Here is a 13,573-nt window from a genome sequence, read left to right as displayed (position 1 = left end):
GACAGTGAAATGGTCTCTTGTGACATTCGCTTCATCTCAACTCTGCTGTATGTTGATGGAAGTCAAGAATGTGGCCTAAAATGTGAGGAAACAGACTGATTCAAGTGGAAAGCTGGATAAGGCTGGGTCAAGGTATATCATGACTAAAATTTCGAGTCTTCCTCTGTCCCCATCTCTTAATCAGAGGGTGCACAACCCTATTCCTAAGACATCTGCAGGTTAACCTGGGGTCGACTGCCTCACTGGCTCAGATAATGGAATAATAGAGTTCCATGTCTTCTCTGTGTCCCTTCAAACCAAAAAATAAATAAAAAGACTTTCTGTCTCAGTCAGCAGACATGAGAACGGAGAGCTAACCTTTTGTTGGGTTGTTGTTGTAGTTTTATCTTTCAAAAAAAAAAAAAAAGAGAGAAGTCTCCTGATTTAATAGTTCACTCTCTCTTTGCCAGCAATGGTCACATTCACCTAGCACCAGTAAGGCCAGTCATGGACCTAGAGAGGAGCAAGGAGGCAGTGCCCAGCTGCAGTGCCCACTGCCACCCTGCTAAGAAAACTGCTTCTCTAGACACGAAAAAACAGATGAAAGAGGAAGTCGAAAATAATTCCTTTTTTTTTCCCCAAAGCTCTCTTCCAAAACTAACCATATCAACCTCTGTTGAGTTCCTATAAAACCAAGGCTGAGGGTGCCTGAAATTATATTTATATATGGATACCCTCCTCAACTCCCCAAATAGACAATGTTAATAGCAGCAGTTTTCCCTCTTTTTTTCCTGTTTCTTAAACGAAAGGGGCACACACACACACATACACACACACACACATACACACACATACATACACACACACCATGACATAGAAAAGAACATTTGAAACAGTCCATTAAGTTGAGCTACGTCCTCCTATGATCGCCTAACCAGAGAAAGGAAGAATTGAGATGAGAAAGAGAAAGCTAGAATACAGGAAAAGGGAGGAAAAAAAAAAAGAAAAAGAAAAAGGTTTGGTAGCCCTCTCATTACAAGTTGGTTGGGCATAATGTAAACACACTTCTGCTTTGCTTAATCACAGAGTGCCGGCTCGTTTGGGTTTCAAAGGCGGCAGTAAATTGGGCGTAGCTGAGTGGAGGCTAAAAATTAACCAGCCATCTCTGTTTCAATTTGTAAGAAAACAAAAGCAGAAAGAAATTATAAAAGGGACAGGAGGAAAAAATAGAAGAGGAATTAAAGCCCCCAAACTCCAAAAGCAGAGTAAAAAGAGGGAAGGAGAAAAAAGTACTAAGAAAATCCTTATGGAGCAAAGATCTTTAAAAATAAAAATAAAAAGCTTTTCCTGGGGGGGGGGATATTCTCGGCCAAAGAGAGTGGCATGAAAAATATATCATTGTAAAAACTGCCAAGCCACTACCACTGTGCCACACAAGTGTGCCCAACTTTTATTTATCTGCAATTAAGTCTATCCAGGGTACAGATCTGACCCGTTCAGCCCCAAAAAAGACAGAGTAAGGACTCAGAGCTTTGGACAGTAAAAGCAGAGTCTTTCCAGTTTGTTTGTTGTTTTGTTTTGTTCCGCACCCCCTCCCCAGATTTCTCGGTGAAATCACTGCCCAATTCTTCTCTAGCAACAGCTAGGCCTAGCCAAAACAACTCCCTTTTCCATCCCTACCTAATTCATCTTCAGCCTGAGTGTCTAAAGCCGGGGTACCTTAGTGTTTGATACATTCTTTTTTTTTTATTGATTCACAGAAGGGAGAGTTCAGCCTGATATCCACAGAGCATCCCAGTTTCATCTCCCGCTGACATTAGCACTGCCCAGTATCATGCCAAAAGCATGTCCGACAACAACCTAAGGGGATAGCCCTGTGGTGCCCCAACACCTCTTCACTTTCATTTTAAAATATAACACAAATTCTGGATTCTCCCCCATCTCAATCTCTCACCAACACAGGACAAATCCTGGGACATTCCAGTCCCAAACCAAAGAGCCATGAAGCTTTTTTGGAACAAGATAGTCCTTCAAAAGATGGAGACATAAAATAGGGACTGTGGTAAGGGCACCTAACAGAGGAAGAATAAAGAAGAAGGGAAGGAAAAAAGAGAATAAAGAAAAAGTGAACCCCAGGAATAGTGCAGGCCCCTGCTAGAGTGCCCACTGAGGCCTACTGCAATTTGATCTTTTTTTTTAAATAATAAAACAAACAGGAAAATAATCTAAATCCAAGTAAATAAAATAAAATGAAAACAGTGTTCAGAATGACCTACCAGGAGTGTGGACAAAGTAAGCCAGGTAAAGATCCAGTTCTTTGATTGTGACTCCAATGTGGTGAGGCTGGACACACAGGCCGGGGTTGGAGCACTGGGGTGACTTGTAGAGCCGCTCCCCATCAGTACTTTCCAGGGGGATCCCCTTAAACAAAATCACCATGACCAGGTCGAGCCGCCACACCTTGTCGGCCTGACGCAGGCAGTCAATCCGGCGGATCTTGCCCTTCTGGTCAGGGTTGGAGAGGACACAGCAGGGGGCCTTCTTGCCGGTGATGGTCAGCACAAAGTCCTCTCGGAACTCGGGCCGGATGTCCTTGCGCAGCTTGGCCAGGAGCCGGGACGCCCACTTCTGCTTAATCTCGGGCTTCTCCCCCAGCAGCTCATCCTTCACTGCCCGCTCCTCGTCCTTCGACATGCGCTTCTCATGTTTCTTGAAGTACTTGCGCTTCCGCGCCTGCAGATTGAACCAGGTGTAGGAGAAGGCACGGACATGAGGCAGCAAGGCCTCGATGAACGGGTGGAATTCATCCTGCAGGCGGCAAGACGGGAGCATGCGGGGCGAGGTGGGGAGCCGGCAGGAAGGGAGGGAGGGGAAGATGGTGAGGAAAAAAAGAAGAGGAAAAGAGAACAAAAAGTGTTAGAAGAGGGATGCTACAAGGAAATAGACTCCCTCCTCCCCCCCCCGCCAATTTTTTTTCTTTCTAGTCACCCAACAAAACTAGGGTTAGCCAGCTTAGCCAGGCACTTGCTCCCATCTCACTCCCAGCAACCAAAAGAGAGAGAGCCACTGAGTGCCTATACACACACCTATTCTCTCTCTCTCTCTCTCTCTCTCTCTCTCTCTCTCTCTCTCTCTCACACACACACACACACACACACACACACACACACACACCAGACACACACCCATATACAATATCTGTGTTCACACACACAAGCAGCAGATATCCCCATTGCACTCTGTTGCGCCCATGCAATATCCATGTTATATTGCAGGGAGGATCTCTGTATTATCTCATGGAGGTACAGTATCTCTGCACATATGTCTGCACACTCATGCACAAGGACTCATGCATGCAGAAACCCCCATGAGCCCAGATACTATTCAATTTTGGCAACCCCCAAAAAAAGAAAATGACACCCACAAGAGGCGAAAGAGATTTGGATCCCCACCCCCAGGTGCTTTTTCTTCCTTTCAGATCAGTTTCAACATCTACCCTAGAATTTCTATTAATCAATTATAAATCTTAACTATGTAAGCATGACATTATTAATAACATCAATCAGAATGCTAATCATAATAATAAACAAGACATTTATTATTCGGATAAATAAATAAACAAGGTGGCTCGCCTTGGTCACATCAGGGTTAAAAGCTACTGGGTCCTTTTCCACCCCCTTCTCTATCTTCCCACTGACCCCTTTACCCTCTTTTTTCCACTCTGCCAGGTGTAAAGAGAGCTAAGATTTCATTTTTGTTGTTGTTGTTGTTGTTTGGGGGTTAAATAATATTTGACTCCTTTTTGCTAAATACAAATCTGGAAAAAATAAATAATTACCATTCCTCCGAAGCATCCCGGCAAAGCCCAACACCAGATTCTGAAATTCTGGACTCAACAGAGTTGTGAGTTGGGGGTGGGGGTGGGGGTGGGGGGTGTGGAAAGGAGGGAGTGGGAGGAGGAGGAGAAAGGATAGGATGAAGGTAAAATTTTTTAAAAAGGAAGGGGGTGTTATTGGTTTTCTACAGAAGGGGGGCAGGGCTTGGTTGGATTCTCAGATTCCCCCCCCCATTTCCCCCTTAACCCTTCATGCACATGGGGGGGGGGATTATTTTTTTTCCTTTGGAAAGAAGAGAAAGGAAAGAAAGAAAGGTCAGAGATGGCAGGCAGTGAGAAAGCCCGTTGCCACACACGCCAGGTAAACAAAAGCCAACAATTTTTTTTTTCAATTTCCCCTCCTGTGCATCCCTCCAATTAAAAAAAAAAAAAAGATATATGCTGAAAGAAAAACCCAAATCCAGCTCCCCACCCCTATCCCTACCCCCACACCCCCCCACACACACACCCCCCGCCAAAAACCCAGGAGAGAAAAAGCAGCAGCTGAAGAAAAAGGCTTTCGGCTTTGGCAACGGCACAGGGATGTAAACTTAGATCTGCCTCTCTCTCCGCCTGTTTGGAGGAAAAGGGGGAGATCGCAGATTCCCGGGGAAAAGGACGAGTTCTGACCGGCTGCAGACCGTCGCTGGCAGAGGCGCGTGAGAGAGAGAGAGAGAGAGAGAGAGAGAGAGAGAGAGAGAGAGAGAGAGAGAGAGAGAAGAGAGTGTGCTGTGGGGTTTTTTTTTTTTTTTGCTTCTTTTCTCTCTCAAACTCCCTCTCTCTCCTTTCATGCTCAATCCCCATCCATTTGCTTGTGCCAAAGCCAGAAAAAAAAGGGGGGGGGGGGAAGAGAGAGAAAGAGAGAGAGAAGGATCCACCTATTTGGCAAAGAGACATCTACTGAACAGCCAATGGCTGCATCAGAGGGGAGGAGGGAAAGGAGGAGAGCCTGGGAGGGTGGGGAGGGACCGGGCGGTTAGAGACCAAAAACAATTTGCCAAATCGACAAGTTCATATCTAATGAACAAGCAAAGTCCAGCAGTTATGAATTTTTTATTCCATGCTCCCACTCTGGTAGATTTGGCAGCAACGGCACAGCAAATTTAAGTGGGGGGGGGAGGCAAGAGGCGGCTGCGGAAATTATATTTTTTAGCCAGAAAAATAAATAAATAAAGGAATGCATATAACCGGGAGCCCCAGAAGGCCTTGGAGAAAGCAGCTGCGCCTTCTTTCTGTATTTTGGTTTCAGTCTCTCTCCCATACATGCACGAGCTCTTTTTCTGTCTCTTGCTTCCTTTTTTATTTAGGGAGAAAACAAGGAAAAGTAGAAGTTATCATCCTGAGCTATATAGGTTTGCAGTTCTATGAAGAGGAAGAGAAAAGGAAAAGAGGAGAGAAAAAGGAGAGAGAGAGAGGAGAAAAGAGAAGAGAAGAGGACAGGAGAGGAGAAGAGAGGAAACAGAGAGAGAGCAGGAGAAAGTATATATGTAAACAACTCCTTCTAGTCTCTTTCTAAAAAGAAAACTCAGCTGGTCACCCCAAGTAGAAATCTTAATCCTGCATCCCTAGGTTAGAGAGAAAGAGAGAGAGAAAGGGGGGGGGGGGAAGGAAGGAAGAAAGAAAGAAAGAAAGAAAGAAAGAAAGAAAGAAAGAAAGAAAAAAGGCCCATAGCCAAAATCAAAAACAAAAAACAACTGAAGACCACTCTTTCCCTGCCTTCCTTCCAACCTCCATCAGCATGCAGTATTCTATCAGGAAAGTTTTCTTTAGAATCTCTGAATAACGCCCATACAGACACAGTTTAGCTTGCTACATTGAAATAATATATTTATTACCAGTTTATAGCCCCTATCCTAGCCCTACACTGACGAGTACTATAGCTGTGCAGACAAACCAACAGAGAAATGATAGCAACAGATTCACACTCAATTTCAGAAGTTATTTCCTGTCTTTTGTCTACTGCTCTTCCTTCTCAGGATTTATATTCCCTTTTCTTTCTCACTCTTATCCTCTTTCCACTTCTTTTTAAAAATAATTTTCTTTTTGAAGAGAGATTTTCAAACCTATTTTCTCAGTCAACTGTCCTACTCCCCAAACTTACTCAGACTGAGCTGAGAGGCCTAACTTGCACAGCACAAGGTTGTCTATGTCAAGAGAACAAACAACAACAAATTAAATGAAAGGGAGTGAGAGAAAGAAGAAAAAGAGGGCAAAGAAGACAAAGGCTTTGATCCAGAAGAGCTAGATAAACACAGAGAAATGGGATAAAGAGAAGAGATCAGTGCTCAGCCCTGGGAGAATCCTGGTGGTTATTCCTGATGGTGAATAGCTTTTACTCCAGATCCTCATGACAGGGCCAATAGCTGAATACTGTGAAAAGAGGCAGGGACCTAAGGAGCAGTGAATCTGTCTGAGAAAAGAGGTTAAGGAAGTCTCATGTTTCTTCCTAACTACTCCTTCCAAAGGAAGCCTATGGAGAAGTCACTGCATTGGGACCTGGGAAGCAAAAGTTAGAGAAGGGTAAAAAAAAAAAAAGACATGGAAGAAAGAGAGAGAGGAAAGAAAGAGATGGACAGAGACAGATACCCTTATCTCCAGTTAGACTGACATCTAATCTAGCAGTGGGGGAGAAAGAACCTCATTTGAAATATCTCATACTATGGCTTTACTTTCAGCAGAAGAGTCTCATGGGTTATGAACTCTTGTATAGATGCAGCATACAGACCAGGTATAGACAATAACCAATAATGGAGCAGGAAGGCTGAAGCTAGCCTGTCCTTTTCCTCAAATGGCATACACACACACATACATACATACATACATATATGTGTGTGTGTGTGTGTATATATTCAGTACTGGGAATAGGAGAATAGTTTACGTAAGTATGTTACAGCTACTTTTCAATAATTCGATTATGTCAGATAATAACTGGTTAATTTTGTACCTTAACCAAAGCAGGAGGAGAGTGAATCTAATGTCTGATGTAAACCAAAACACCCAAAACAACTTTCCTTCTTGAGATATTTGAGATATAAATGGTTTACAGCAAAGTCAATGAGAAAAGACATCATGTGCACTCAGACATGCATGTATAGAGTAAGTATACATTTTCTAGTAATTCAGTTTACACTGAACATTAGATGTTGCCCATAAATATATTCAGCCTTAGCTAGTTGTTAAGCATTAGCAGCAGTATCTCTCTGTGTTTATGCAAGCACACAATCTAATGGTGTCACTAAGGAAAGGGAGGTAAGAATTCTAAAGCAAGTAAACTAGAGACCAGGTAGCTAGAGAGTCACAGCTAGGAGTTTGTGGAGCAGTGAGAGACCTATGCTCCTAGGATGGGCCCAGGCAGATGGATAAAAAGATTGCCTCAGAGGTGGACAGAACTGATACCAGAGGTTGGTAGTGCCTCTAACAACACACACACACACACACACACACACACACACTCCCCTCTTCAAGCCTTAGAAAGATCCATTAGTTACAGGCCCTTCCCAAGTCAAGGAACTTAAAGAGAGAACAAGAGTCAGTTGCTGATTTGCCCAGTGGTCAGTTTCCATTGCCTTTAAAGGTGGGCAGAAGAAGGGTAATAGGAGTGGGAGGAGCCCCCACAGGTTCCCAGCCAACTTAGGTCTCTCATCTCATCTCTTTCCCTCAGGTAGTAGCTAAGGGGTAAGTTCCATAGGGACACACAATAGGAAACATATTTCTGGAAGACTGTTGGGTATACCCTAAATACCAAAAGAGGGAGTAAAAGTTATTTTGATCAACAAAATCAGAAGAGATTAAGTCAGTCAGATCTCAAGCAGCACTCTCTGCCCTCCTGTCACCCTGCTCCACCTGTGTTCCATTTGTGGCAGACAGAAGCCCTAGAAACACGCCCCTCAGGAGTCCCAGACAAAAGGGGACTGTCCCCCTTTTGTTAGCAGAGTGAAAGCTCCTGTTAGAAAACTACCTGTGCCCTGTATCTGCCTCTTTCCCTCCTTTTCTCCCTCCTTTCGATCATCAGGGAGTTCAGACAGCTCTATACTGGGCGGACCAGGGCCAAGACATAAAAGGTTTTCAACTATTAAAGGTTCCTCTAAGTTTGAGTCACCCAGAAAGTGCAAAGGTTCAGGAGATGAGAGAAAAGGAAAAAAAGAAAGAAAAGAAAAGACAGGCAGGTAGCTGGAGACAGAAAAGACAGAGAAAAGGGGAGGAGGCAGAGAAGGTAAAAGAAAAGACAAAAGTAAAAGAAGCCTAGAAAAGAAAGATGAGCATATTAAAGAGACAAAAGTAAACAAAGTAAATAAAACAAAAAAAGGGAAAAGAAATTATAAAATAAAAACACCCATAAAAATGATAGAAAAATTAAAAATGGAGGTGTTTCCTTTATTAAAAAAATTTACAAAAGCCAAATAACATACTTTTAGAATTTATTTGGGTTTTTGTATTCTGGAATGGAATATAGCTTGTCTGTGTGAGGAAGAAACCCTTGTTGCTACTGTACTGAATGTGAGAAAACAGCAACAGTTTGCTCTGAAATATAAAAGTATATATGCAGGTTTCAGTGGGCACTAAAAATAAAGTACCCGAGAGAGACACAGAGAAAAACAGGGGAGAAGGGAACGGAGAAGGGGGAAAGAAAAAAGTAAGTGTGGGCAAGAAGAGAGCAAGCAAAGCCCTGGAAATATATACCCAAAGGGGGGAATTATGAGATTGGCAAAAAGAAAAGAGAAGGGGTGAAGACAGAGATGAAAGGAAGGAAGAGTACAACATAGATAGACAAGTTAGAGAAAGGTTTATTAAAGGTGTGGTAGAGATTGGAGGGGGGTAGGAATCATCAGCTAAGAAAAAGAAAAATAGCTATTTCTATGTTGGTAAAAAAAAATAAATAAAACCTTATTCTAGAAAATAAAGTGCTTTCTTCAGAGGCCCAGTGGGTTATTTGAAAGAAAACTGAAGGACATACTACTACTATCTCGTAAGTAGTCTTAAAAATTCTCCAAGCCAACGAAAACATGTTCCCAGTCCTCTCATACTTGCCAATAGTATCGTGACCATAAAGGATTTGGTGGTCATGAGAACCATGACCCACCATTGGGAAATCAATTTTCTTTAAAAAAAAAAAAAATCCTACTTGCTCGCAGCCTAATTTTTTTAAGGCCCAGCTTTAATTCCTCCTGACCTTGGTAGTCTAGAGGGCCCAGGATAATTTAATTTGCATAACTATACTACAGTTAGTGTAAATAATCCACAAGTCTGGATAGAAAGCATCAGACATACTAGTTAGCACAAATAATCCACTTTACTATATTAGCAGCCTGTGGAAAAGGGCAAAGGAGAAGGAAGGCCAAAAATGTAGTTTCAGTTAGCTCTTCTCCTTCCTGTGGTTTTACAATTCAATCCAGCACCTGTATTAGTCCATTGGGACTCAGTTTCTCACTATGATCCTGGTCAGCACCTTTAGCTGCCCCCCAACTTCACCATCAATTTCCCGCAAATACCTGCCTGAAGAACGAGTGATCAGCCAATGGAGAGAAATCAGTACCATATGGGGAGTCAGGCAATGGGGTAGGAATGGACCAGGGCAAAGACCAGGATCGTGGAACAAAAGGAAAAGAGGATCGAGAGGCACCCCATTGCCAATGCTTGCCCAGAGGAGGAAAGTTCTTCATGGCCAAAGCAAACCTAATGAGACAGTTACCTGGAAATCCATCAAAAAGTGCTGCTGCCTGAATGATCAAGTAATTTGGTGAAAGCGGGTTTGGGGTCTGAACTAGCAAAATAATTGCCTAGGACTTCCACTTTGCTTTTCTCACGAACATCATATCAGTGAGGTCCTATCTTCAACAATCTGCATTGGAGGCAAGTAATATTCTAAGTCTTTTTTTTTTCTGAATACTCTCATCTATCCCTACCCCTTGCCTATCTCCCTTCCCCAGCATTCACCCACCCCAGAGGGTGCCCAAAGAGTAATAGGTGCAGGCCAGGGCAGAAATAAGAAACAGGCCCAGCTGCATATACCTTTGAGAATTGGAGGGCTTCCCTCCCCTCCTTTTTTCCCTCTTTTCTTTCTTTTCCTTTTTTTTTTTTTTAAATTTTGTTTCTCCAGACTACATGCTGGGCTTCTTTGGACTGGGTTTTGGCCAGGCAGTCAGCCTTCTACCTCCCCCCCACTTCTCTGGCTTCCAAGTATCTCCCACTCCTCCAAGCACATGCTCCCCCCACCTTTGGCACTGAGTTAAATTAAGGAGGGGGAAGAGTTTGGGGGAGAAAGGATTTGGGGAAACAAGCAATCCAAGCTCTTCCCTCATGTAAAAATGGAAATTCTCTATTTTTCCCTCAAGCTCCACAGTCTATAGTGAAACAAAAAAAAAAATCAGTAAGTTTTTTTTTTAATAAGCAAATCAAAAGATAGTCATGCCTAATTCTTCTGTCTTCAAACAGCAATGACCAAACAAGGCCAATAAGAAAACTTAGAGCAAAAACACTCTTCTTCAGACTATTGAGTATTTTATATTAGCTATACATTAGACTTCCTCTACAAAGGATTATGTATTTATTCACCTATGTACAGCCATATATACTAGCATTCTGTACCTGGTTAATAAAGAAAATGGGTCTCCATGTCATTAGACCCTATTCTGTCTGAAAAGCATAATTGCATCCTGAGGTGCCAGTCTACCTAGTTTGCTAGGCAAAGATGGCAATTAGCTCAGGTGCTTTAAATGAGTAATCCCTGAGCCAAACTACTCTCCCAAACCTAACACTTTAAAAAAAAAAAGTCCGGATTTGGCAGGGTGGGGAAGTGGGGATAAGGTCTAGCTCATGGCCAGGTTCTCTGGCAAAGCTGGTTTATGTGTCTAGGCCTGTATCTAAGGGAATCTAAAAGGGGGAGAGAAGGGCCAGGAAAGCCCAGGACAGGCAACTCAGAAGAAAAGTCTCAATAAGTCCCACAGCCAGCAAACCCCCAATCCCTGAAAGAGGATATGCGATTCTCCTGGGGAAAACTGCTTTTTCTTCCTAAATCCAGTCGGACTGATGGTTTTCTCCGGAGCTCCGCAGCCACAGGCACTGCAGCTAAATTCCAGAGGCGACCTCTCTCAGTTCTAACCCATTCCTTCTGCTCCGAAGCTGAGCTGCCAGCTCCGTGCTCTGTAACTAGCCCTGCACGCTACCTATAAAGTTGAAGGTGTGTGGGAAGGGCTTATAGAAGCCAGAGAAATATTCTGCTTCATTTGAAGAACTTGAAGTCTAACTTGTGGAGTTGTCTAGTTTTGGACCTGTGTGCACAGACTTACACACGCGTGCGCGCGCGCTCACACACACACACACACACACACACACACACACACACACACATACACAGAGTCTCCCTACCCTTCTCGCCTTCGGGAGCAGCTTTCTGCAGGTTGCCCCGGCAACAGGAGGTGCCCGCAATCTCCGGCAGAGAGAGGGGGTCCCAGGATTTCACTATGGCCTCGAGAAAAGTCGGGGCAACACTACTGTAGAAGGCAGTTTCCTTAATCTGCTCCGGACCTAACTGATTTAGATAGAGAAGAATGATGACTCCCCCCCACAAAAAAAATTTTTTGTTTTTATTACTAGAAGATTACTTTAAAATGTTATTGATAGTGTTATTGCCAAAGCATCGGGATAATACCTATTTGCACAATATCAGGAACCAGTGAACAGGGCACAATTGTGAGTGCCACATTTAACTACACTAGCAATGTGTTTAGTTAGTCTGACAGACTCTGCAGGCTGAGCTTTTCCCTCTCTCTCTTGATCTCTTTCCCTTTTTTTCACTCCCTTTCTCCTCCTCTGAGTTCTCCTGCTCGAACACAAACTGTTTGCACGGGAAGTTTCCCTCTATGACCCGATTCAACACACACAAGAGAAAACTGTGTGACAGACTCAACGTCCTAACGAACTGGAGTTAATTAATGCTAAGAAAGAAAAGAGGCTCTCAGGCTGTTGAATCATGGTTCACTAGTCCTTTCAGTTTGCTGTGGGTAGAAGGGGAAAAAAAAGCTTTTTGGTTCAAATATTTTTGGGGGGCGAATAGAAAACAAAAACACTGGGGAAGGGCCGGAAAGGAGAAAATGGTCAATACCTGCCCTGAAGAGTAGACAACATGAAGTCAAGAAAGTGTTAGATAAGAAAGGAGGACTTTTACATACCTGAGTGATTACTGGAAGGGCAGAAAGAAAATGAAATGGGAATATAGGGAGAGAATTGACCAATTTATCAAAATGGCTATTTTAAAAAATCAAACCATTAAAAAAAATCTGATTTGAATAGAGCTGGAAAATGTTTAAATTGTGCATAAAACTGAATCTGAAATAGCAAGATGATAAAAAAATTAAAGTAGGGGGGAGGCTGTATTTGGGAAGGTCAAGGAGAGGAGCTGTAATGTTGTTTTCCAGATGTTGATAACACAATATTACTAGCAAAGAAAGAGCTTCCTCTTTAGCACTTTTACTCTTTGGTCCCAGGTTTTAATTGTAGAGATAAATAAACAGACAGACAGACAGACAGACAGAGGTGGCCACATATTTCAAAGTGAGGTTCCAACATCCTTGCAACCAAGTCAGATCAGTCCATGAGCATTGTCATAGCCCCAGGATTTTTACAGTCCAGGAGCATTCTTCCCTGGGAGACCAGAGCCATGCAGCTGGTGCCCCTGGAGAAGGCAAAGGCAGGGTAAAATGGCACACTTTTATTAAAATCTTTATCCAGATCTGACTTGTTTTAGGCCAGGCCTTACATCTCTCAGAGTTTGTCCCTGCTCCAAATATTTACAATGCTTCCCCTCCTCCCAAAAAAGCTGGCTTAGAAATATCCACACACAGGCAGCAGCAATGTTACTATGGATTTTCTAGCTCACATAGTTAAGAATATGATATATTTACCTGGAGAATATATTATACAGAACTCTACTTTTGCTGTGATCAGAACCAAATGTTTAGTTACAACAAGCCCCGAAGAAAAGTATTGCTGAGAGGACTTAATGTTAATCTAATGCCTACCCAGTGAAGACACAGCGTAACCTCCTGCTTGAGATTGGACTGTGTATGTTAGGTTGGTAGTGCTTCCCGAACTGAAAGCAAAGGTACTCGAGACAGAGGCACTCCTGCTTAAAAATGGGGCAGAGGTCTGTCAATATTTTGGGTCAATCGGAAAAGTGAATCCAAAAGGGGGTCCATATTCCTTCATGTTTGGCAAAAATAAGCACCAAGCTGGGACATGTCTGTGCCAGTCCTTCCCTTCCTGGCCTGAGGTGAGAGGGAAGAGAGAGTAGTAGATAATAAGGGTCCCAGGGATGGGAAGGAGCATGAGGAGGTGGATCTTAGATGGGGTTCAAGGGCCCCTCGAATTGGGCTCCAAAACTGAGAAGATGTCTGTTCTGGCTGCCCGATCCATGCTAGGCGCCTGCTCACTCAAGCTCACCCCTCACTTTCACTAGCACTACACTCACTTTATAATTTTGAAATTATTTTTTTGAAGACAGGAAAGAGAAAGCACCGCAAAACACCTCCGCAATATCGCTCTATTTAAGAATAAAAAAAGTTTTTGCAGTTACTTAAAGGACAAATGCAAGGAAATGCGGGGGGAGATGGGTGGGACGTGAGACTCTAAATAACTAGGGGGAACAGGAAGCAAGTTTAATTTTAAAAGCCTGAAGTAGATAGATAGATAGATAGATAGATAGATAGATAGATAGATAGATAG

General features: G+C 43.1%; 1 protein-coding gene across 4 annotated transcripts in view; it reads right to left on the bottom strand.

The window, feature by feature from the left end:
- Window positions 1-13,573, bottom strand: part of NFIX (nuclear factor I X) — a 110,441-nt gene that overhangs the window by 71,941 nt on the left and 24,927 nt on the right. For 2 of the 4 annotated variants that reach the window (XM_027851148.1, XM_027851151.1), the window contains exon 2: window positions 2,256-2,787. In XM_027851148.1, the coding sequence (XP_027706949.1) occupies window positions 2,256-2,787 (532 nt within the window). Of the gene's footprint in view, window positions 1-2,255; window positions 2,788-3,817; window positions 3,894-9,542; window positions 9,566-13,573 lie in introns of those variants that run through there. The other 2 variants (XM_027851149.1, XM_027851150.1) reach the window with 2 other exon arrangements.

This window comes from Vombatus ursinus, unplaced genomic scaffold (genome assembly GCF_900497805.2).
Source record: "Vombatus ursinus unplaced genomic scaffold, bare-nosed wombat genome assembly UNPS02009173.1, whole genome shotgun sequence".
In the NCBI taxonomy this organism is placed as follows: Eukaryota; Metazoa; Chordata; class Mammalia; order Diprotodontia; family Vombatidae; genus Vombatus; species Vombatus ursinus.
The sequence above is the reverse complement of the archived record's forward strand: the minus strand, read 5'-3'. Positions and strand labels throughout refer to the sequence as shown.